The sequence below is a fragment of the Lytechinus variegatus genome, chromosome 11 (assembly GCF_018143015.1).
Source record: "Lytechinus variegatus isolate NC3 chromosome 11, Lvar_3.0, whole genome shotgun sequence".
Taxonomy (NCBI): domain Eukaryota; kingdom Metazoa; phylum Echinodermata; class Echinoidea; order Temnopleuroida; family Toxopneustidae; genus Lytechinus; species Lytechinus variegatus.
This window is the reverse complement of record NC_054750.1, coordinates 12,948,554-12,969,767: the sequence shown is the minus strand read 5'-3', so window position 1 is coordinate 12,969,767 and position 21,214 is coordinate 12,948,554. Positions and strand designations below refer to the sequence as shown.

The 21,214-nt window shown below is 36.4% G+C and overlaps 1 protein-coding gene across 2 annotated transcripts in view; it reads left to right on the top strand.

The window, feature by feature from the left end:
* The window catches only part of LOC121423653 (sushi, von Willebrand factor type A, EGF and pentraxin domain-containing protein 1-like), a 43,132-nt gene extending 25,291 nt beyond the window's left edge, over positions 1-17,841 (top strand). For both annotated transcript variants that reach the window (XM_041619067.1, XM_041619068.1), the window contains exons 19-33: positions 687-800; positions 1,330-1,443; positions 1,657-1,858; positions 1,986-2,143; positions 2,432-2,633; positions 3,277-3,449; positions 4,084-4,323; positions 4,879-5,058; positions 7,657-7,830; positions 8,148-10,034; positions 10,400-10,693; positions 11,059-11,786; positions 12,360-14,388; positions 14,834-14,959; positions 15,261-17,841. In XM_041619067.1, the coding sequence (XP_041475001.1) occupies positions 687-800; positions 1,330-1,443; positions 1,657-1,858; positions 1,986-2,143; positions 2,432-2,633; positions 3,277-3,449; positions 4,084-4,323; positions 4,879-5,058; positions 7,657-7,830; positions 8,148-10,034; positions 10,400-10,693; positions 11,059-11,786; positions 12,360-14,388; positions 14,834-14,959; positions 15,261-15,328 (6,689 nt within the window). In that variant the 3' untranslated portion in view covers positions 15,329-17,841. The remainder of the gene's footprint in view (positions 1-686; positions 801-1,329; positions 1,444-1,656; positions 1,859-1,985; positions 2,144-2,431; positions 2,634-3,276; positions 3,450-4,083; positions 4,324-4,878; positions 5,059-7,656; positions 7,831-8,147; positions 10,035-10,399; positions 10,694-11,058; positions 11,787-12,359; positions 14,389-14,833; positions 14,960-15,260) is intronic.
* Positions 17,842-21,214: the final 3,373 nt, after the last annotated feature.

The window sequence follows — 21,214 nt, the reverse complement described above, 5'->3', positions numbered from 1 at the left end:
TATTTTCAGTATTTTATTACTCATCTAATTTCCATAGATATTAAGGATAATAATGCTTGAAACACAGATACAGTAATTATTTAAATTCGTTATTTCATTCATGAGAGATGGGATGTATGTACTATGTTATAGAGAAAGATAAACAATAACAGACGTGATGGCTATAAAAACATGAAACCCCACATGATTACTGGAAAAAGAAAAACCTTTAACTAAATAATTGTTACCCTTAGGTCTTCTTTCCACTCCGAGTTGTTAATCCTTTGCACACTGATGTTGCAATTTCGCACATTCGTGCAATCGAATTCAACAATCTTAATAATTAGTTTTCTCCCCTAAGTTCAAATTAATCCAGCATGCAAAGAGTTAAAGAAACATGTAATCTACACACATGTATCAACATAACAAAATGGGATCAAATGAATGGAAAATTAGGTATTTGATGATACTCCCTTAAAAATTATTGATTGTAGCAGAAACATAAAAAATACATTCTTATTTGGATATTGATCAATTTTTTAGTATGTTTAGATGATAAGAAATCTTAGGTATAAGTGTTTCCCCTATTTATTGAGCAGTGTCAAACGATGAATATGCTTTAATCATTCTAATATTAAAAAAGAACAATACATGATGACATTATGTAACAAATTACTGAGATGCATATGTTTCTCAATTTTTAACAGGATTACGATGTGAAGTCGACATCAATGAATGTGAGACAGCAATATGTATGAATAACGGATCGTGTCGTGATCTTATAGATGGATATATGTGTCATTGCAGAAGAGGTTTTACTGGTAAGTTGTTATCACAATCTTGATATCAAAGCAAAATAAATAATTCATCAAAATCCTGAAAAATACACAAACAAAAACAAGAAATGCACAAATTATGTTTGTGATATAATAAAATCAAATGGTTTATGAATAGTTCATTTCAATCGAATACTATATAAAATAATGAAAATCCTCAAAACATATTTTCATAGGTTTTGAGAAGTTGGATGTGGAAGTAATTTCATAATGCTATAAAATCATTCCATACAAGATTTTGATCAAAATGAAAATGGGCTATTAATTTTGAGGTAAATGTATGAAAATTTTTAAGCTTGAATGGGGTTTTACTTGCTAATATGCTAGCCCTATCTGTTAAAAGGAGACACTGCTAACGTGATTCAACCATAACTATTCAACCCAGGGAAGTAGGTTTGAGCAGTCTTTATGTGGTTTATTACAAAGCAAGAATAATCCAGTAGAATCATGAATATTTGTTGCCTTATTAATACTAATGCATGAAAATATTTCTTTTTTTCTCTATTTGATATAGGTAGACATTGTTCAGAAGATGTAGACGAATGCAATACAAACCCATGTTTCAATGGAGCAACATGTGTTGATGGACCACAGTATTACGAATGCATCTGTCCTGATGGTTATACAGGTTAGTATCTTTTACATATGTATCATTTGACAAATTCAGGTCATGGTTTCAGTGTGAAATGAGCTGTTCTCCTCATGTATAGTTATAAAACACTTAACAGTTGTGCTTTGCTGAAGGACAAGAATATCTGTTTGGATTGGAGCAACTCCTACTATATTACCTGAGATATAGATTCTTTTCTTTACTAGTCTTATATGTTTACTTATATTTCAGGGAAAAACTGTGAAGAAGATATTGATGACTGTGCCCTTGACCCATGCTACAACCATGCGACCTGTACTGACTTCATTGGAGGTTATAATTGCACCTGTCCTCTTGGTTACCATGGTGATCTATGTGAGATGGAGATCGACGAGTGTCTTTCTTATCCATGTGATAACAATGCAACCTGTCACAACCTTGTCAATGAATTCCGGTAGGTAAATAATCTTATTAAAATGTTAACCAAGTTTGATCTTTCTCTATCTAAACATGTCTTTGTGCTATTCTTTATCATTAGTTTTTTATTGTTTTTCATGATTCATAATCATATTTCCATATAGATGCGAGTGCCTAGCTGGATTCTCTGGTTCACTATGTGAAATCAATATAGATGAATGTGCATCAAGACCTTGTCAGAATGGAGCGACTTGCAATGATCTCATAGATGGTATACATTGTGTATGTATGCCTGGTTTTACAGGGGTATTCTGTGAAGAAGGTATGTATTAGTACCATTTCAATACCAATTGAATATATCTCTAATTGAAATTATCAAGCATTTTATTACCCTTAGGACCGTACAATAGCATGAATGACACTATGTAGTCAAATAACTAACAAGTTGGTAAAACTGCTTATCACATGGGCAACTTTTATCGCCCTTTTGAAACACTTGAAGAATAACCCAACAGACAAATTTAACATTTTTGTGCTATTATAACAGAGAAAACGGCTACGATGATCAGCTTAGTTTTAACTATATACACGATTATTTTCTTTATTCCAGAAATGTCATGGGATTACACCATGGTGTTTGATAGAGGAGGTATAGATGACTATGTCTTACTGGAGCATGATTTCCCAACTCTCACGGCTGTTACAATCTCATTCTGGATGTATACGGACAATGAAGGAAACTATGGTACTGTTTTTTCGTATGCTGTCAGCGATACAATTGATAATGCTTTGACCATCAAAGACTATACAGGGTAAGATGACTGCAATTTGAGTTGAGTACATATTCAAAAATTGTTTTAAGTTAAAAGATTTGTTATAGAAGTAATATATAGGGGCCTATGCTCCTTTGCTGTTAAAGTGCTTTGAATAAATACGTCAATTTGAAACTTGTTGAATTTTGTAAATCTTAGAAAAAAACTTTTTCATTAGATTACCACTAGAGTGAATTAATACATTTTCATTCTCTAACATTCCCACAAATTCAGCTTAGGTGAATTTAATCTATGTGGATAGCATTCTCGAAACATAACAAAACAAAATGATAAGTCATTTAGTATTGACCCATTGTCATTGCAGGCTGTCAAAACAGTTGCATTCAAATCCAACTAATCAACATGAAGTGTAGTTCTATAAGTCCACTCTGAATAAAACGAATCACATTTTCAAAAAATAACCAGAAAAATCCAAATGACTATACCAAACATTTTCATCACCGGCCATCCAAAATAGAGCTGTGTTTTAATTCAACAAAAAAAAGAATAAATGCAGTTCTTCGGTTGCAAGGCCGACTGTTTTTTTTGTGTTGTGTTTAATTGAAACTCTTTCTGCAGCATTTCTTGGTTAAATGATGTTCATAATATACTGTATCATTTATTTCTTGAATGTTTTATGTAGATTTGTACTGAGTGTGAATGAAGAGAATATAGTGAGTGACATCACGGGTAATGACGGGAGATGGCACCACATAGTAGCAACATGGGATTCCAATGGAGGCACTTATACAATGTACAAAGACGGGGTACTTGAAGCGAATGGTACGGGACTTGCAAGTGGAACAACTGTCCCAGGTAAAAACAATGGAATATTTGTTTATCTGAGGTTTAGATATATCCAAGATTTCATATTGTTTTCTAAATTTCATACAAACTAAACATTAAGCTGTTCATAAGTACCTCTGACAAGTGCATTTATCTTTGCTGATGAGATAACCCACATTCCTTGTTTTATTACATTGGAAGTACATTTCAGTTAACATTATTTTTATCAAACTGTGATAGTATTGAATTTTCCATTCGGGTTTACATTTAGACCTTTATTCATACAAATATGTTATTGAATTTTATAATAGTAGAATCTGATTCTGGGCATCATGTTCTTATGGTTAAGACTCTCGTCTTTCAATCTGAGGGTCGTGGGTTCAATGCCCAGCCATGGCATGTTTTCCTTTAGCAGTAAATTTAGCCACATTGTGCTGCACTCCATCCAGGTGAGGTGAACGGGTAACCGGTATGAAGAATGTCCTTCAGTGCCAGAGTGCCAGTAGGTAGCACAGCTATATCCGGGGTAATAGTAGCAGCGATATGTTTCCTCGGGCAAAAAGCACTTTAAAAATCTAGCTATTCAATGAAAAGCATTATATTGAAAACAGGAATACCCAATTAGAATAATATTTGTCTGATACTTTCATTGCCTCTGTTACAGGTGGTGGTAAGCTGATTATCGGTCAAGACCAAGATGCCCTTGGTGGAGGCTTTGCCCATATTGAATCTTTCATTGGAGAGATCACATTTCTGACTGTTTGGGATAGGGTTCTTGGAGCAGATGAGATTTATGAGCTTGGTAGAACATGTGAAAAGCCATCAGATGTCATCATAGCTTGGCCAGACTTTTTATCTGGAATAGAAGGCCAAATTAAACAAGTGAATAATACCTTCTGCCAAGGTAGGGGGAGTTCATATTGTTCATTTTCATGGAGTAGCACCAGAACGCTTTGAGCAACGATTTGGGGTTTTGAACAATTCCTATAGCACAACTGTTCATCTACAAAAACTTCTTTTGGCCTGAATTTTCTGGTGCTATTGATGACAATATTATACTTTTCAAATGAAAGTGCATTTTAAATTCAACAAAATGCATTTACAAATTTTCTCAGAGAAAATTACTAGTGTTAGTGTTTTTAAGTAATAATTTTTTTTGTAAGAGACTAACTCTATTATTTTCTAAAAATCTGGTGATTTTTTTAATGTCATATCATGCTTTAAATAGAAGCAAAAGACTGGCCTAATATAGCTAAATTGTCAGATAATAAACCTAACCTCTCTGTTGTGCTTATTTGTGTATTTCTAAATATTGATGGGACTCTTTGCCTCTTGGTTTTACTTAATATTTTTCTCTCTTTCAAACACAATGATTTTCTAATGTGTCAGAGTGAATTAAGAGAATAATCATAACTTTTTTCTCACATAAATATGTACGCTTTTTATATATTCAATCTAGGTTGTCCTCGTCCTACTATGCCAGAGATGGGTTTTGTGAAAGGATACCTACCAGGACGACCTTTGACCTCTGTTACATACCATTGCAATCTAGGCTTTGAGATGCCAAGACATGAAGTCCGTCGGGCTGAATGTCAGATATCAGGAGAATGGAGTCCTGGTGACAGAGCTTATTGTGACAGTAAGTATCATTCAAATCCCATGAAAGCCTGTCTAAATTGACATCTCAACAATTGGGTCGATTTACCTTCGTTCATGGCCATGGACCCTGTGGTTTAGCATTTCTGACTCTCACCTTGTAATCACAGGGTCTTTTGTTTGAATCCCACCATGGCTTAGCGTCCTTTGGCAAGGCATCAATCCATACTTTGCCACTCTCACCCAGATGCTGATTGGGTACCGGTAGGAAACAACCGCTTCTGTGGTTGTTTTTAGCAAGTATGTTCTTAACAGGCTGCTAAAAAGAACTATGATTCCATTGACCGGGTTATGATAAATATGAAGGGATTTGAGCAGATCCTAGGTTGATATTGCGCTACATATAGCCAATTATTACTATTAGTATTACACGTTTTTGTCTCACCTGCGAAGCAAAGTGAGACTAAAGGCGCCGCTTTTCCGACGGCGGCGGCAGCGACGGCGGCGTCAACATCAAATCTTAACCTGAGGTTAAGTTTTTGAAATGACGTCATAACTTAGAAAGTATATGAACCTAGTTAATCAAACTTGGCCATAAGGTTAATCAAGTATTACTAAACATCCTGCATGAGTTTCACATCACATGACCAAGGTCAAAGGTCATTTAGGGTCAATGAACTTTGGCCGAATTGGGATATCTGTTGAATTCCCATCATAACTTTGAAAGTTTATGGATCTGATTCATGAAACTTGGACATAATAGTAATCAAGCATCACTGAACATTTTGTGCAAGTTTCAGGTCTCATGATTAAGGTCAAAGGTCATTTAGGGTCAATGAACTTTGGCCGAATCGGGGGTACATTACCATCATAACTTTAAAAGTTTATTGGTCTAGTTCATTAAACTTGGACATTAAAGTAATCAAGTATCACTGAACATCCTGTGCGCGTTTCAGGTCTCATGACCAAGGTCAAAGGTCAATGAACTTTTGCCGAATTGGGTGTATCTGTTGAATTACCATCATAAGTTTGAAAGTTTATGGATCTGATTCATGAAACTTGTGCATAAGAGTAATCAAGTATCACTGAACATCCTGTTTGAGTTTCAGGTCACATGATCAAGGTCAAAGGTCATGTAAGGTCAATGAACTTTGGCCATGTTGGGGTTTTTTGTTGAATAACCATCATATCTCTGTAAGTTTATTGGTCTAGTTAATAAAAAGTGGACATAAGAGTAACCATGTATCACTGAACATCTTGTGCGAGTTAGAGTAGTATTCAAAGTCAGCACTGCTGCTATATTGAACCGCGTGATGCAGGTGAGACAGCCAGAGGCATTCCACTTGTTATAAGGTAAGAGAAAAATATATTGCAAATTCTTGACATCAGAAATTAGAAATCTCTGTAACATGCTTACATCTTTGTGGCTCAGGTCACAATATCTGGACATTTCAAATGTCCAGATACATATACAGATACATATTGATGACACCAGATAGTCTGAAAACCCATAGAGATCTTTGTAACACAGCTACATATTATGGGTTCAAGTATTTTACCCACAGCACATTACTTAGTAAGGATCATGTAAGAAAACAGAATCACTCTTAACCCTATCTAGGCTGGTGTATTTTGGGAGTTCATCTGGCCGGGGGGGGGCCTCCCAGGCCCCCGTTATGATCTCGACCGCGCGATCGCGCCGAAAATTGGCATGCGGGTTGCCTTGGACATAATCTACAAGATTGTATAGTGATTTATTTCATACGAATTGCTATTCAGTGATTATGCTAATTTATTCGAAATTAGTATGCAAAATCATACTTTTTCTCCCTAAATAAAGCTCCAAATGTACTAATTTTTGGTATACAAACTCTATGTGGTGTTCTTAGCAATTGTACGTGAAAAAAATTGCGATATCAAATCATTTTCTTATGTATTATATTGTTTTTTGCAATTTCTTATGTATTTCTTTGTTTTTTTACCTTTGTTTTTCATTGTTTTTTCAATGAAATTCGTTGGGGACTTTTCTGTGATCATAATTATTATAAAATAAGTACATTTAGACAAGCAAAACTAAAAATAATCATGCATTTATGAACTTTGGTTGAAAACACAATTTGCATTGACTTTGTACACGAAATCACATTTTTGAGCAATTTTTGGTCTGACATGCTCTTACATAATGTTGCGTAATTTCGGAACCACGTACCCGGGTGACGCAAAATTGGTCTCAAAATTTGCCCAAGACTTGAAAGTAAAAAGTCAGCAAGCGGCGTGGTAAAAAAATTTCGCACAGCGGAAATATCGCACGATTCGTTGAGGGGGGGCCCTCTGAGGCCCCCCCGGCCTAGATAGGGTTAAGTAATGAAATCAAACACATCAATCCCATTCCAAGAATTATTGATTTTTTCCCCCGAATATGAATTAATTTACATTAGAGTAAAAGAGAAATCAGTGTTAATAATAAACTATTTTGAATTTGAATATTTTTCATTAAAGGTAGCTCCACAACTGAACAGGGAAATAGTGTTTCCACTGTAAATGAAAAAAAAAATAAATGCAAAATAAATGTTTCCTCTGAAACTATTACCTCTAATATCGGTAACTTTCCTTTGATTTGGTATTACTATTATCCTTGCAGGAATAAACTGTGGCTACCCAGGACATCTGAAGCATGGATATGTGATCGGCAGGATGTATCTGTATGGGGACCAAGTTTTCTATACCTGTGTGGAAAACTTCACTCTTGTTGGTCCTTTAACGAGGCAATGTATGGAGAACGGTTATTGGTCAGCTTTCACACCACAATGCAGATGTGAGTGCAAATTCACCATCCATGAAAAAGAAGAAATATTTATGATAGTTTGGTCCATCAACTTGAATGAAAGAGAATTGCTTTTATTCTAAACATAAGAATGTTATTGTCCTTGTCTCATAGTTTGTAAAAGAGTTACAATGTTGCAAATACATGCAGGTACCATGGCAAAGTATATTAATTAAAAGTTTTCAATACATTTTTCTTTCAAATATGGCAAAAGAATTAGGAATGGCGAATAATCATAGAACCTTGAATTATATTTATATATTAATTTCTAACATCTTTATTTTGATATTGTATCATTTTCCTGATAGATATATATTGCAGAGAACCACAGCAAGTTCCTAATGCTGTTGTCTTTTCCTCTGAGGGTGCTAGGCCTGTCCACATGGCATTTCCTCACCAGAATGCAACCTACCAGTGTGCACAAGGTTACCGTCTGATCGGTTCACCGAATGTTACCTGTCAGATAGACGGAGAATGGACAGCACCACCAACGTGCAGGATCGTCACCTGTCCACCACTGGCATCCCCACTAAACTCTATGCTCATTACGACTAACGGGAGTGTGTTCACCAGCATCGCAGAGTACCGCTGCATCACGGGATACAGGATGACAGGGGCCAATGTCCTTCAGTGTCAAGAGAATGGAAGCTGGGACAATCCAATACCAACCTGTACAATCATGTCTTGTGGACATCCACCAGATGTTTCCCATGCCACCTCCTCATATGAAGAAATAACATATGGAAACAGTGTGGTGTATGCCTGCCATGATGGATACGAGGCAGACTGGACTGTCAGCCATTGCGGAGCAAATGGCCAATGGGAACCCTCTCCTCCAGAATGTAGACGTATACAATGCTCCATGCCTCCTGCCATAGCAAATGGTTCCATGACAGGAGGGGATTACAGATTTAACAGTAGTGTCACTTATGACTGCGACCACGGATACATAATCAATGGTGACAGAGAGATTTCATGTATGAGCAATGGACAGTGGTCAAGTAGCCCTCCTTTTTGTCAAGCAGTTCCTTGTGGAAAACCTCCAGAGATGGACATCCATCAGCCTCTTGTAGATCAAGTGACAGAATTCACATATGGAATGACTGTCGAGTACACATGTAAAATAGGATACTTGTTTGCTTCAGACAGTATTGATCTAACATGTGGAGCAGATGGAGAATGGATTGGTACCCTGTCCGACTGTGACCCTATATCTTGTGGTCCTCCGAATGAAATACCTAATAGCAACTTTGAAGGGGAAGACTACTCATTCAACCACACTGTGACCTATTACTGCAAAACTGGCTTCATTCTATCTGGTGATCCTGTTGTCAGATGTTTGGCATCAGGACAATGGATGGAAAGTTCTGTGCGATGTGATATTATACAATGTGAAGATCCTCCTGCTGTTCTTCATGCAGTTGTTTCACATGAAAGGCTTTATAGTGAATCTGTGACGTATACATGCGAATCTGGCTATGTTCCTCAAGGTTCCTCTGATCTCAGATGCTCTGCTGAGGGACAGTGGCAGGGTGATCTTCCGGTGTGTAATCCCATCACCTGTGATGTACCGATAGCACCTGATCATGGGTTCATCATTGGAACCAACCGGTCCTTCCAGAGTGAAGTTGTTATACAATGTGATGTTGGTTACCATCTACAGGGCAGGGCATTGGTACAATGCCAAAGTTCAGGTCAATGGTCAAACACTTCTGCCACATGCATTCCAATAAAGTGTCCAGAACCTCCTACAATACCCCATGGCAGTGTTTATTTTGACAACCTCATCTATGGAAGCACTGCAAAGTATGAATGCCATGATGGATACATTCTTTCGGGGCAACCATTTCAGAACTGTTCTGCTGAAGGTGAATGGCCTAAGGAACCTCCAACTTGTACATTGATTGAATGTGGCAACCCTCCTTTGGTAGAAAATGGCTTCTATTTGGGGAAAAACTTTACATTTAACAGTACTCTTGTATATTTCTGTGCTGACGGATTCATCTTTGGAGAAGATGTTGTTTCCATGGAAACCACTTGTCAGTCTGATGGAAGATGGAGTGAAGAAGTTATAGAGTGTGAGGCAGTCACTTGTGGGATGCCTCCTATTCCTCCACATAGCATCATCATTGGATCAAATGTCAGCTACTTAGACAGTGTACAGTTTGAATGCGACTTGGGATATGTCTTGAGCGGTATGTACATGTATTAACTTCTTCAGATACTCTATCCACCTAAGGTAAGGGTGGGGGGGGGAGGGACACTGCTAAAAGGTGCATTTTGAAAATAAACCCTGAACAAATAGATAATTATCTCTCAGTCTCAAAGTTCCCTAACCTAAAATGTTATTGTCATGTTCAGGATTTTTATAAGTTGCCATCTTAGTTTTTTAGTAGTTGCATTCATAAGTTTCAAAAGAGTTGTTATCCAAAGATTTTTTATATTAAAGTTTTTATGAGCGTTGTCATCCACAGGTTTTCATAATAACCGCACCCATAAGTTTCTTTAAAATTGCCATCCCTCCATCCATAAGGTTTCATACGATTTCTATTTATCACAGGCTCAGATTCAGCAACCTGTACTTCAAATGGTACCTGGAGTTACCTGGACACCAGATGTGATCCACTGGATTGTGGGATACCTCCAGATATATACAACGCTGCATATGATTTGAACACTACTACGACGTATGGATCAACAACCAAGTATTACTGTGTTGTAGGCTATCATTCTCCTTCACCCATCAGAACAAGGTGTGATGAAACAGGTGTATGGAGTGGGGTTGTTACCAACAACAGCTGCCAGCCTGTTGCCTGTTTAGATACTCCCTTTGTTTATAATGGATCAATTGAAGGTAACATTATGATCTGTGGTGTTTTAGCTAGTATGATGTTAATGGATTGCATTTTAGGCCTTTAATAATTGGTTGAATGTGAGAATTATGTTATTTCAAAAGATAACTTATTCAAGACATGGTGTAAAATATGTTTTAGAGACGTTATTGATACTAATGGATCCATTTTATTGATTGATAATTTTTATCACTTTCAGTTCTTATATTGCTAGTAAAAATCTACTTGGTTTTTCTATAGCACAAATTACAATCTCTCTGCACTAAAAATGTGCAATGTGTAAGTAAGAAGAGTGACAGGTTTTGATGAAAAATCTTATGTAGCGATGATTAATTTGCAAATATATGTGTCATGCTCTTTTCCTCAGGTGAAGGCAAGTTTGTTTATGGAGATATTGTCAGAGCTGACTGCCATCAAGGTTTCAAAGCCCCCGAAGTGCATAAGATGCGGTGCTCTCAATATGGAACATGGGATCCGCTGAACATCACTTGCATACCAATAACATGTCCACCAGTGCTTCCAATGGACAATGGTTTCATTGCAGTGAAGTCTAGCTCAAATGGAGAGTCCATGGTGTTTGATTGTAATGAGGGGTTCTCCATGGTAGGAAACAACACATTGCTTTGTGAAGGAGATGGGCAATGGAGTGGAGACATACCTAGATGTTTACCAATCATCTGTGATGATCTGTTAACACCTCAGAATGGATCCGTACAGTCCAATGGGGTATCCTATGGAAGTCAGGGGGTATATGCTTGTGATAATGGATTTGAACTGGTTGGAGAGAGGGTTACAGAGTGTAGTGGTCAAGGTATATGGTCAAACCCACCCCCTGTCTGCACCCTTACGGAATGTCCACTACCTATCAACCCCGCTCATGGTATTGCAATATTCATCAACAATCGGTACCTGGATGAAGTGACATTTCAGTGTGAACCAGGGTATAGGTTGGTAGGGTTAGCAAGACGACACTGCCAAGAGAACGGAACCTGGAGTGGCAATCAGCCTACTTGTATTCCAGTTGAATGCAGAGTAAACGAAGCATTCCCTCTCGGCATTGTCATAAGGAACCATACTGTGTTCAGAGGGGATAAGGTAAGCCTTCTTGTAGTTGTGGTAGGAGTAGTATATCAAGATATTTACATGATATCACGTTTTGTCCTATTGAACAGGTAGGCCTGATTTACCTTGCACAAGCAGTAACCACCTTTACCATCTTGTTCCATTTTTAATGATTCAGTGCATCCCCCACCTTGACCAAACCTTCATACTCTCAGTCTCATTTGCTTGCTTTCTCAAATGAAGAAAGAAAACTAAAATAGGTACATTGTGCAATCTTCTAACTGAAGCCAAACTTCTTAAAAAATTAATGCAATGCTTTTACCAAATTTTAATATCACTCATCTAAGTTTTACTCTTAGACTGGTGTCAAGCTTGAGATTTCATGCAAGAATGAATGAATTATACTTGTAACAGAATATCTTAATTTACAATTCTTCTTCAAACTAGATTTTTGAATTTTTTATATACTTTTTTTTCAATATTGAATGTAAATATTGCTATTTCATCAGAACATGGATCCTACTAGGACTGGAACCATATTTCTGTGTCAATATTTGCAGACACCAAATGCAAATTAACCATCTTGTATCTTTAATTTTATCAAAGGTTCTGTATTCTTGCAATCCTGGTTACAAGATAGCTGGTCAGGCTTTCAGGATCTGTGGAAACGATGGAATACTTGCTGGTGAACAACCTACATGCATCAGAGTAACATGTGGTCCTCCTCCAGATCTGCTAAATGGCAATGTAACTTTACCCAATGACAAGTATGAAAGCAATGCTACTTACTCATGTTCCTTGGGGTATACTCTGGATGGACCTACTTCTAGGCAATGCTTGTCAAATGGATCATGGTCATTTTCCAACCATAATTGTAGAGTCATTGAGTGCCCAAGTCCTCAACCAATTGAACATGGGACATTTGCTATGAATACCCAGGTTCCAATTTACAAGTCCAAGCTAACGTATACATGTGATGTGGGATATACAGTAAGAGGAGACCACATTCTAACATGCGATGAACAAGGATCATGGACAAACACCTTACCAAGTTGTGAACTTGTTTCATGTGGAATGCCACCTTCTTTGTACAAAGGGATTGTTTCCTTCAATGTCACGTCATTCAGGTCGCAAGCAACTTATCGTTGTTGGACCGGTTATACCTTTACTGGTGAAAGTGTAAGAACGTGTTTAGCTAATGGCTCATGGAGTGTTGTAAGCCAATCATGTGAACCTGTGTCCTGTGGACCACTGCCTCTGCCAATACATGGAGAAGTAACAACTACTAACATAACACTTGATGGCATTGCAAGGTATTCTTGCAATCATGGATATGTGCTCAATGGATCAAGGACACGCACTTGTAGTTTACTTGGAAAATGGTCTGGATCCACACCAGATTGCCAACCTATTTCTTGCGCTCATCCTGAAGATATAGAGCATGGTATCATCATCAGTCACGGCAATTGGCAACTTTTTGATGAAATAGAATATCACTGCACTGAAGGGTACAAGATTCAAGGAGTCAGTAGGAGAATATGCCAAGCAGACCAGAACTGGAGTGGGTCATTACCAGAGTGTCGTCCGGTGTCATGTGATACTCCTCCAATGGTGATGAATGGAGTTCGTTCCTACAAGGCAACTACATTCAACAATTCTGCAGTTTATGACTGTCACTCTGGCTACACCCTGCATGGTGCAAGATTAGTCAGATGTACGAGTAATGGTAGCTGGTTACCTAACCCTCCACACTGCAGGCCTGTCAAATGTGGACCGTTAACCAACCCTCAACATGGAAAGGTGATACTAGAAAGCAAAGTGTACCAAAGCCAAGTACATTATGTATGCCATGATGGTTACTCAACTAATGGGCCAAGGAGTAGGACATGTTTGGCTGACGGGACATGGAGTGGAAGGGAACCCGACTGTACACCAAACCCCTGTTCAGCCTTACCTCTCATACCACATGCCATCTACCCTCCTGATAAGACTAACTTTGTGGTTGGAGACTTTGTGCAGCTAGAATGTGAGAATGGTTTCCAACCCTCTGCGGAAGGTATGGTCGAGTGCCTCCCAGATCAGTCATGGTCAACGGTGGAGTTTTCATGTGATCCTCTTGAGTGTCCTCGACCAGAAGCACCTGAGAATGGTCATGCAGAATACAGAGCACTATCCATTGGATCTATTGTAACATATTCATGTGATACTGGGTACACCCTAAGTGGTCAGGCAATGGCATCATGTGATGAGAATCAAAGATGGAGTAACCTGTCACCACGTTGTCAGCCTGTGACTTGCCCACAGCTTCCCATCAGCGAACACATGGTGTATTCCAGTGTGTCCAATTCAGTTGGAGAGGCCGTCTTTGTTTCCTGCAGGGATGGTTTGATGTTGGTTGGAGCTAGCAGGATTCTTTGTACCACTGAAGGGTCCTGGAGTCATTCCTTGCCAAGATGTGAAGCAGCCAGCTGTGGACCACCTCCCCCCGTTGCGAATGGAAGAAGTTTTGGAGAGAGCTATTCTCCTGGAGATGTTGTCAGCTTTAGATGTAACCGTGGTTTCTACCGAGTTGGGAGTGGTTCCATCACATGTATGTCAGATTATACATGGAGTGATTCAACACCCAGATGTGTCTGTAAGTATTTGTATCATTTATAATCTGCAACATAAAAATCCAAAGTCTCTTATAATTGATATCAATCTAGGGTCAATGGCAACCTATTTCTAGTTCAAGTGCAATATACCTTTCAGTTTGTTATATCTCTTCATGTTTCAGTGACAATTATATCTTGATTATGGGATAATTCAAATCATAAAGTGTTTTTCTTTTGAGCCCAAACTTGCATCATACATATACATGTATTAGATAAGTATTTGCCACTTGACTTTTATGAAGTTACAAGAACAAGGTGTCATTGTTTGTAATACTGATGAATAAAATGTGAGTTCGTCCCCTGATAGACTGTGGTTAGTTCCAAACTTCCTGAAACATGTGAATTCTTTATAAATCCAATCCAATATAAAATTTTCATCCTTGATGATTCATCTTCCTCTGTTCATTTCTTTGTTGTTTTTAATAGCCTTTGGATCTATAGCAGCTCTTGAGAGGCCCGTTTGTGTGTTACCCTGCCTACATGGAGGGAAGTGTGTGGGACCATACACATGTCAATGTCCTTATGGATTCACTGGTTCCAGATGTGAACATGGTAAATATGAGAAGCCTTTTATCTTCACAATCTACATCTACATCAGGTGGTTTAAACTCTGATCCATGTATTTTGAGTGTTTTAGGATTAATATATATAAATAATATCAGGGTACTGTCTTATTTTTATAAATGTCTTACAAATTTGATATTAACAGGAAATGGATGGTATTGATACAAAATACAAGGGCACACCTTACAATAAATAATTACAAAGATTCCACTGATTACAAAACTATGATTCAATGTTTTATTTGCTCTCAGTCTTCCAGAATTGTGCATCATTTGTTTTTTTTCTCCAGTTTTGTGTACTACACGCTGTATTGGAGGAGCACGTTGTAAAGCAAGACATCCAAGCTGCCAAACATGAAGTACTCTATAAGACTTTCACTGATGATATCAACTGCTTGGCCGACAGAAATCTGCTTATTTTATTGATGAGTATTGTGCATAATCAGATGTGTCTTGGCTGCCTTTTCAGAGGATATACCCAAAGCTTGAATGTGATGTAAGAGGGTCTACTCTGAGCTTGAAATACAATGCAGAAAAATTAAATTGATAAAGAAAAACACTGAAAATTTTGGCATCTAAATCAGATGAGCAATAGTACTAAGTTTTTATTAAATTCTAAACTTTTGAATTATTGTGCTTAAAAGGTATTTGCATATTATCATTGAATATGCTGCTGAGCTGATGTCACATCCGCCATTTCTTGTTTTTTAATAATTGTATGAAATCTGAAACATTTTATTATTTATACCTCTATATAAATGTTTACAAAATGAGTCACAGCACTGATTTATTTTTCAGATGCAATTGTAATTTCATCATTGTATAATAAAATGCCAAAGAATAAGTCTGGATGATGTCAAAATCATTATTGAACTTCACACAACAAAACAATGCAAAACTTTGTATTTTCTTTATAACTCATGTGATGTTAAAGAAAATTTGTATTTCAATTCTTGCTACTTCAAAACCTGTAGTCTGTATTTGTAAGTCCGCATAATGTTTGCTTTCTAATTGCAGTTTCTTTTTGATGATTACTTTGATAATTGTTTATTTGTATTGATTATTATTAATTCATAATGGAGATTTTTTTTGTATACCTGTCTGGAGCTATGTCTGTTTGACAAATCTATTCTTATTATATCTGTTTAAAGTACAGCATGTATACATTTTTTTTATATTTGTCACTTACAGGCTCAAAAGTCATTAAACAGTCTGATGAAATTAATTTTATTTATTCAGTTTGAAGAGAGAGAAATGAAGCTTCAAAATGATATATAACTAGTTAAGATCAATCCAAAACATAACAATCTGAAACATTGATTGAATGTGGAAGAATTCAACAGAGAAATTCTAAAACGATGGAGAAAATGTTTGAAATTTGTAGGTCACTTGAAGATGAGACCTGCATGCTGTTCCAGATATTAAATAATAAAATGGCTTTAAAGAAATGCTTGTATTTTGTGGTTGGTTGAATATCAAACTCCATATTCTGACAGTTCAACAAGAGGAAGAGTTTCCCTGTAATATAACCCGATTTTCCAAATTTTATTTTGAAGCCCGAATGACCTTTTGCAATATTTACCGAGAACCTCGTCTGGTAATGGTTTGTAGGATTTTAGTAATCTTCATTTCAAACTTTGATCAACAAATGTGTCTGGAATCTTTTGGGACAAGACTAGCAGAAATACAACCTGCTTCAGGTTAAGGAACAAGAGGTACCTATTGCGCACAAGTCCTAGTCAGAGATCTTGGGCTGCATATTCAGACCACTATCCTCGAGCGAAAGGCTTTGCAAAGCAAACCATGTTTGAGCTAGGTGGTCATATTTGTAATTTGGTATTGTAAATAGTGTACTAACAATTTGTGTCTTGATTGGTTGTTTGTGTATCATGTGACATGCAAAGACTCTGTTATCATTCATGATATTTCGATAACTGTTTTGATGTGATAGTTTGTTGAAGTACAATGTACATGTAGTCATTAGTTCACTTTTTTATTGAGGGAACAAGATCTAGTGTTTTGTACTGTTATAGTAGTGCTCGTCAAAGAATGCTGAAGGGTTCTGTAGTAATTCATATCTAATTACAATCATATGTGGTAAACACAGAATCCTGTGACTGAGGTTATGATTTCTCAAGGGCTAGAGATGTTCTATGTATTTTTAACCCCCCTGAAAAAAAGACTGAAATATGAATAATTATTTCTGGAGAACAGGAAATATTTTAGGAATTATTTTCACTTTGCATTTAGAAACGAAGACAAACTATATTTTTCTTACATTAGGTGCCCATTGCTGGATGTACATGTAATTCAATTCCTCTATTGACAAGCAGGTCAGATGCTTGTATCTAACATAAAATGGGAATGATGGTGGTTTTCAAAGATCTTTGTGGGCCTACCCCATTTCAGTGATATTAAAGACTTTTAATATTTTTTTGAATGTAGATTTTACTTGAGATACCAATGGAATGCGGCCGTGATGTTTTCTAATATAATATACTTGTATTTTTCCTTCTGTGAAAACAGTTATATGCACATCATCATGAATATTCATTAAGTGGGCTGATGATTTCACATCCCTACTTTCCCTTTATGTTATTAAATGAAATCATAAATGTTTCATTTTTTTCATGCATGTATAAATGATGTGTCTCCATTATGATGAAATACATTGCGTCGATAAAACTAATGCATTTAATCAGTTTTCAATCCAATTGTTTTAGTTCTTGGTAGGAAATTTTTGAATAAACCTAATTTCAGAAAATAAAATACTTAAGAACAAGTGGGGATATGACATCATCAGTCCACCTAATGCATGTTCATAAAGACTTGCCTAGAAGTGTTTCACCGGAATAATGCAAATCTTTAAAATTCAATAACTTTGTTATTTGCTATCCAATTTTCAGCATTTTGCTTTGTAGATTTTACTTTATTTATTGAGATATAAATATCTTCAGCCTGGACCATCCCTTTAAGGAAAAAGTATATCTCAAACACATAATTATTATATACATTCATTGCAGTCATGCCTTACTTTGGTGCAAATCAAAATTTAAATTACTAAGAATACCTCCTGATTATCCATACGTTTACACATACAACTTAAAATTAATATTGTATCAAATTATTTGGGAGAACATACTCTTTCAAGCCATATATTCATTTGTTCATGACAAATTTTCTCCTTAAATTGGAGATTTGTGAGGTGTCAAGATCTCTTTTACTCACACAATAGTAGTTATGAAAAGCTAACCATCAAGCACTACATGTATATTGCTCCTAAATCTAAATCAGCTGGAACGGCTCTAAAATATCTTATATAACATCCAGCTTCCACTCCTTAACACAACCTTTCCTCCCTTAACAATTATTTCACTTTCTCCATGCCTCTTTCATTCTGTCTTTTTTCTTGACCTTCACAACCAGTGATCTAAAATCAGGACAGTGAATACCTATAGATGAATTGGTTTCAGGTCACTGCAACTCTTAGTCTGCAGGCACAGACCTTGATTGGAACTTTGATCAACAAGTGTGTCTCCATGCAAAGACTAGCACATACACAACTTGCTGGAGAGAGGGGGCCTTCAGTACACAGTGCATGAGTAGGCTGCACATTTAAATCCTTAATTCGAGTGAAGGGTTTGCACAGCAGACTAGCAACTTCTGGTGGTTATAACGGGGGGGGGGGGGGGGGGGGTGCTTCCACAGAATAAAAATACCTTCAGCGTATCATATGGTGAGCCAGGTACATTGTTATGTCAGTGTAGAAATCTTTTGTTAGCCATACTTGAGGCCCCCCATTTAAAAAATTCTTACAGAAAACAATAACCAAGCCAAATTAGTCTATACTTGAGGCTGCGATTGCATTAGCTAAATGTATATATCTGTAGATTATTTTTGTAAATTCCATTTGAATTAAACTAATGATAAAAGAAATGTGAAATGTACTTGTATTAAATTGCATGTGTCATAATTTTCGGCAGAAGTGAATTTCCTTATATCTTTACGTACTCCAAATGAAAAATTCTCTACAAAATATAGCTGACAACCTCAAAACTTGTTGAGAAAAGTTATGATAATAGAATGAAAATTGTATTTATTCATTTACATGTAGCCATATCTTTAGTTTTTTTTTTTTTGGGGGGGTGAAGCTTATACACTGGACATTCACAAGTACAATGAACACAATATAGTGAGAAGTCAATATTCTTTTATTTATTGCAAATATTTTTGTAGATTTTCATTTTTTTCATCAAAGGAATAATATACAGGTTAAAATTCTAAGAATATAGTTGAACATAAGATAGAACTGGAAGCTAAACTGCTTCTACAGCATTCTTCAAGTATTTGCCTGCAGGAGAGGTAATTAAAGATAAAATTGTGCAAGTAAATGGATTGCTCACAAAAATGTATCAAGTATGATGAATAAATATAAAATTACATGTACAAGAATAAAACATGATAAAATACAAAAGAAAAATGACAGAAAAAAGCTCTTAATAGAGTCATGTTGGAGTTTGTTTAAATTTTGACCTTTAATTCAGATCATCTTTTGGATTAAAGGTTGATCTCCAAAATGTACTGTCATTGCAAATAGCTCTGTGGTCATTGTAAGGAGACTGAGCCCACAGATGCAAGCTGGAGTCTATGGAATCACACAAAGCAAAATTATTCAAGGCCAAGTCCACCTCAGCAAAATGTTTATTTGAATAAATAGAGAAAAATAAATCTAGCAAAACACTGAAAATTTCAAAGTCCATGATGTCCCACACTCACTATTTCTTTGCTTTTTATTGTTTGAATTATACAGTATTTCATTTTTACAGATTTGAAGATAAGGACCAACTTCACTGAACCATTTAAACAAGAGTCAAAAGGGGCCTAAGCTTTCGATCCTAGCAGAATCTTCTTCGGAGGCAAAATGACATTTAAACAATGCTAAAACACATGTTCAGGGAGGAATTAATTGTTGTCTCAATTTGACAATGAGGAGAAAATTCGAATATTTTATATATTAAAATACAAAAGAAATAGAAAGTGGATGATGTCATCAGTCTATAACTATTTTGAGATATTATTAAGCAAACTTTAAAATGTCATAACTTATTTTATATCCGATTTGATGAAATTTTCAGTGTTATGCTAATTGTTTTTTTCTATTTTTATTCAAATCAACTTTTTGTTGGGGTGGACTTATCCTGCAATGATATACAGTATGCTAATAACAGATCTAAAAAAAAGCAGCAAATTATCAATTAACAAAAGAAAACATCGACGGTCAATGTGCCACAACAAATTGAATCATTTTCACCAAATATCTGCAAAGATGCAACATCTATACAACTGAATGTAATTCAAGGAACCTATTAATATTTAAATAGAAAATAGAATTTTGCACCCGATTCGCATGATTGAATATAATTTACAGATTGCAATAAAAATCAACACTAATTAAACCTGTATTATAGTTTTATGAAAGTATGCATCATTTAGACCAAACATTCAAGGCCTTGATCTGAAGCAAGGGGGGGGGGAGGGGTACATTTCAAACATCTGTCAGAAATAGAGGTTACACAACACTCACTTGGTCAAACTACCATTTGGTTTAGTTCACTGTGTCTAATTCATCTTCTCCTATACGTTATTGTGCATTTGTTTCCAAATGAAATTTGGTTCGGTTCATCTTATCATTATTTAGACCAAGTTTATATCCCATGTATAGCCCGATTAGATAACCGAATGGTTAGTCAGCAAACTGGTTGTAGAAAAATATGTTCAGAGCAGGTAGGATGAGATCAATTGGAATGCACACAAAGTTTGTGGAGCATTGTGGCCCAGAGGATAAGTCTTCTGACTTTGAAACAGAGGGTCGTGGGTTCGAATTCCAGCCATGGCGTAATTTCCTTCAGCAAGAAATTTATCCACATTCACATTCTGCTGCACTAGACCCAGGTGAGGTGAATGGGTACCCGGAAGGATTAATTCCTTGAATGCATGAGCGCTGAAAGGCAGCTCGAGCTAAAGCCGGGGTAATAATAACAACGCGCGTCAGAATAGAATATTTCTAGATAGATGGCGCTATATATATTATTAGACCATAAGGCAATTTATACCCATTATGCTTTGCATTCCAAACACACACATTTTATCGCTCCATTTTCGTTTGATATGCTTGATAATAGTTGTTTTTCAATTTCTATTCAAACTTGTTCACTGATGGTCACTGTCATATTATGGTTGGCCT